The following is a 4,730-nucleotide window of genomic DNA, read 5'->3' on the forward strand; positions in this document are numbered from 1 at the left end:
TAATTGGTTTTGTAACAAAGTAAATCTGTATTTATCTTTTGGCCTTTATAATTTTATTCAGAAAATACGCTTTTAAATAATTCCTAAAACTAAAAACGGCTCTGAGTAATTAGCTACAAAAATTGTAATGGGATTTGAATAACAAAGTTCGTAGATGTATTATTTTTGTGTTTTTAATATTAAAAAACTATTACTCCACATTATTGTATGATATTATTTATAATCACTTCTGTACATTGTATATAACAGAGTGAAATAGGAATACGAGGTTGTTATAATCTGAAAAATAAATAGTTTTTTGTATGAAAAATAAAATACGTTAACTAATTTCAATCATTATTAAAAAATACTTACAGAACTGTATGTTGACATAGTGATAGGTCTAAACTTGAATGCTGTAAAATAAAGCGGTTTCTGTGATCTGTGAAAAGAGATATAAAATCTATTAATGGAATACATTTACGTTTTGTATTTTTAGTATTGATTTGTTTCATCTTCAAGTCTTTGAATAAATTTCTAAAATATTTTGAATGTCTATTACCAAACTTATAAAAAAAGCCGAAGTGGGTAATTAAAAAATTAAAATATCTAAAGATACCAAGATTTATTACTTTTAGAAATTATTTGTTTCAATTATAAAATATATAATACTAGAGCTAGAACTAAAATTTTCTTATAATTTTCCAAACACAGTTGATGAGCACAATTTTGGCAAATAAATAATGGAAACAATGTATTTTCAACTCATCTTTCGTGTAAATTAATAATGATTTTGAATCTGTTTCTCTTCACGGTGTAAATTAAAAACTATTACATTAAAATTAATTCGTATATTCAGTATTTAAGCCAACGAAATGTTTTTTTACCTCTGAATTAGTATAAATAGCGTTTTTTGACTACGTTTGTTGGTAGTGTACCATCTGCTTTTGTAAACTGCATCTGCAATTCCTGAACTCTAAAAATAATATATATTACATGTAAGCATAAGAAAAACTATCACTTAGTTAACAACTACGAGCAAATTGTTATTTAAATCAGTCTCAAATGATCTTTCAAAATATATTTATTTATTATTTAAAAAAGGCATAAAATATTTTTTTTGTAAGCCGCATATGTCTTACCGATGTTGAAATGTCGTCTGCATACCAGCATAGTATACCCACTTGTGTTAAAGCGGCACCCAAGAAGAACTTGTTACTCATCGCCATCCATGGATCAAGAAGCTAGTTTCAATAAAAAATATATTATTAATGTTGGTTTCTTACACATTGAATTAAATAGACTTCTATGTATGCATGTATACTTACAATATTAAAGACGACACAGCAAATGTTTATTGAGCTTAATAAAACGTTTATGAGATTCACTACTGAAAAAGCGCTTTCTAAATTTGTGCCATAGCTGAAACATACATTCATCAAATTTTTACGTACATAAATATATAAAAAAAAAATTGTCGTACAATTTTCATACGTTATAAGTCTCTGATGTATTTTTATAACTGCAACAATGTCTTCATAGCAAACGTTATTTCCTTTTTTCATTCGAACTAATCTTAGTATTTTTATTTGTAAAAGACGCAGAAGCATGCTGATGTGACTCGCCATTGTCATGAATAAAATGTCGGACGCCAGCATTGACCATACGGAAACCAACCCTGGAAATGAATTGCCATTCAAAGTTACATGACTAAAATAAATCTTTTTTATGTGTTATACCTTCTACCCTGATAAAAATAACGCTGTACAAAGAATAAGTAATTATTATTCAGGCTACGTACGAAGAGGCACGCTGTAAGAAGTAGAAATAAAAATGATATGCTAACCTAACCAGTTATAAGAAAAAAATTGTGTAAATGACTAAGATGTAAGAATTCTTTAAGAGTTAAAAAAAAAATTTCTGAGCTTGCGTAGTGGTTAACCATCTCCGTTTAATAATTCTAATTTAACCAAATAATAATTTTGCGTTTATTTTCAATATTATTGCTAGTTATTTGCAATATATTTTTTTATTGAAAATCTGAAAAATAAAAGTAAACGTAATCTTAAAAGTGCAAAAAATTTGGTTAAAATCTTAATGGCGTTTAATTAAACGAGTTAAGATAAAATAACTTAATTTATGAACTTTATAACGTAAGCAAAACATGGTAGTCTCAAATCAAAAAAATAATAAAGTGTCTGGTTATAAAAATACAATAGGAGAACCAATGATTTAAAATCTTGAAGATAGCCAGTACGTAATAATTGTATAAGAAAATTGAAATTGCAATGGAGTCTCACGCTAGCAGCAACACTTTTTTTTTGTCGCCTATGTCAGTAATAAGAGACTTAAGTTATTCTTTCATTACGACAATTAATCTAAACTAAAAACAAATGATTATATAATGTATTGTATAAAATAAATAATTTAATTTTAAGTAAACTGTTTATTTATATAATTTTAGTTAATAAAATATAATATAGTTCATTTCTCCCTTTTCACGGTTAAAACGACAGTCAGGCACAATTCAGTCGTAAATTAAGAAAAAAAAATTAATAAAAATAAAAATAAAAATGAAAAGAGACTTTTCAGACATATCTGTCAGTAACACTGAGTTGAGGAAGCCGAGACGAACATATCACCTCATAAACACGCTTATTATAAACTCATAAAACCTTTTTGTTAAACTATAAAGTTAAAACCAATCATACTCGTATGTGACTGAGGTACTAGATAATAGTTTTATATAAGAGTATTAATGAAAATTTTAGATGTCTCTGTTGTGTCAGATTATTAAAATGAATCAAATGTGGTTTCCTTCTGGAAATAAATTAATAAATTGCTTATAATGTTAATACCTCCATAAACCTCAAAGGCAAAACATAGTTCGTGGTACACGGACTTTGTCTTGTCGAAGGGGTAAGATATATGCCAGATATACCCTAGATTGGACGGATTTCCTTGTATTTTATGGTAAACATAAATCACCACCGGCGTTAAGTTGTAAAGCCATACTCCTAATACGTTCCAAAAGCAGTAGCCTGGAACAGTAAATATAAAATTTAATGCAACAATGATTTAAATAACTTTAAAAATTTTCGTACATTTAATAAGTGTAAACACTAAAGATCCTAATATGTGTTATTCTATACCTAATATACAAAAGTGGCATAGAGAAAACCCAAAACTGTAACATAAAAGTTTTTTTAATGGTATGACACCTGTGTAAACGAAACAAAACGAAATCTTCTAATGGGAGTTTAACACCACTTCTGTTAAAAATATTGAATTACTGAATGTAATTATTAAAAATATGATAACAACATTTTCAAACTAAAATATATCTTGTATCGTACTTGGCAGGTTTAAATTCTGTTTGTGTCAATGAATTTCTGGTACCAAATATTTCAGTTTAGTTTTAGTTTTTATTTAACAAGTAGCTTAATGTTGCTGTAATGTTAAATACATGATTACACGAATACCATAATTATTATAATAAAAAAAAACATACAAATTTGTCCAATACGTAGTCTTGAAAGTTTCTCCCTCTTTATTTTATTTGATTCATCATCCTGGAGATCCATTGGCCACAAGTCAACTAGTTCATTAATGAGTTTGCGAAATATATTTCGTTTGTACCAGATAGTTAATAATTTTCCGAAACCTTAAATAAGAAAATATTAAATTTTTATTTTATATTCTACAATTATTCAAGAAATTTCAGAAAAATATAAAGAAACAAATATATATAAGAATATATTTTAACATATACAAAACTATCGTTCTCTTTATTCTCAAACCCAAAGGGTCAGGTGAAGGGTGGGAGGTAGATAAACTGTAATGACCATACAAACTCCAGTCTTGTAAAAGTTCATGTAAAAGCCGTTCACACGTTTCAAGGATTATCCCGGAAAAGCAGAAAGACAACAGGAATAAAAAAGACACTTGTTAGGAATTGAAACTGATACTAATAAATATTATTAACACAAAGTAAGTATTTTATTGTATTTTTATTAATACGAACTCATGGTATCGTAGCCGATAATATGCAAATTTGCAACAAATTCTGGAACTGACGCAGAACTGACGAGCTTCATAACAGCATAACTCATTTGTCCGACCAGTTTTAATAGCACCACTAAAACCGTTCCAATAAACCAAAGGTAATTCCATATTACGCTAAGTAAGGTGTCTGGATGCTCATCGATAAAGGAAATGCCTATTCTTCTTGAACAGAAGTTGCAAAGTTTCATCGTCTGATGAATCTCGCCTATTGCCTGTTTAACAGACATTTTCAGTAAACTCCATTTAGCGAGTAAGGCATCAAACTAAAATGTTAAAATAATATTCTTTATATATATTTCTCTTTTGATAAATAAGTGTTCTTCAGGTTAGATATTAATGAACTTAGTTTTGTAAATAAAATATAACTGTACGTTGAAAAAAAGTTTTTGATGAAAGAATAATAATTTAGAAAATTCGAAAAAGTAAAAGTTCCAGTAACATTATTATATCGAACGCTCATTATTTTAATACTATTTTTTTTACATTTGTTATTTATTATTTTGGTATATTATGTTATAGAAGCAAAAAATAATTTATTACGAACGTAACGAACTTAGACATCATCAATATCGTTATGATGATTCTGATAATGATGGTCAAAACTTGTAGTACATTTTTGAATTAAAAAAAAAAATAATACTTCATTTTCCTCCCATTCTCAAGCAGAATATTATGAATATTATTAT

The 4,730-nt window shown here is 27.3% G+C and overlaps 1 protein-coding gene across 1 annotated transcript; it reads right to left on the bottom strand.

The window, feature by feature from the left end:
* Positions 1–213: 213 nt before the first annotated feature.
* On the bottom strand, positions 214–4,271 carry LOC116770608 (odorant receptor 4-like). Its single transcript, XM_032662158.2, has 9 exons — positions 4,004–4,271; positions 3,491–3,643; positions 2,838–3,020; positions 1,474–1,657; positions 1,308–1,401; positions 1,122–1,223; positions 867–955; positions 355–421; positions 214–279 (listed from the first exon to the last, which is right to left on the bottom strand). The coding sequence occupies exons 1-9, from the start codon at positions 4,269–4,271 to the stop codon at positions 214–216; spliced, it is 1,206 nt and encodes a 401-aa protein (XP_032518049.2).
* Between the last annotated feature and the right edge of the window lie 459 nt (positions 4,272–4,730).

The sequence above is a fragment of the Danaus plexippus genome (assembly GCF_018135715.1).
Source record: "Danaus plexippus chromosome 3 unlocalized genomic scaffold, MEX_DaPlex mxdp_30, whole genome shotgun sequence".
Classification (NCBI taxonomy): domain Eukaryota; kingdom Metazoa; phylum Arthropoda; class Insecta; order Lepidoptera; family Nymphalidae; genus Danaus; species Danaus plexippus.

Excerpts from the sequence above, each read along its gene's own strand:
- LOC116770608 (XM_032662158.2), bottom strand. The coding sequence starts at position 4,271 with ATGTCTGTTAAACAGGCAATAGGCGAGATTCATCAGACGATGAAACTT. Across the intron at positions 1,658-2,837 it reads TGCCTTTGAGGTTTATGGAG|GGTTGGTTTCCGTATGGTCA; the intron begins GTATTAACATTA and ends ATTCATTTCCAG. Across the intron at positions 956-1,121 it reads CAGACGACATTTCAACATCG|AGTTCAGGAATTGCAGATGC; the intron begins GTAAGACATATG and ends TATTATTTTTAG.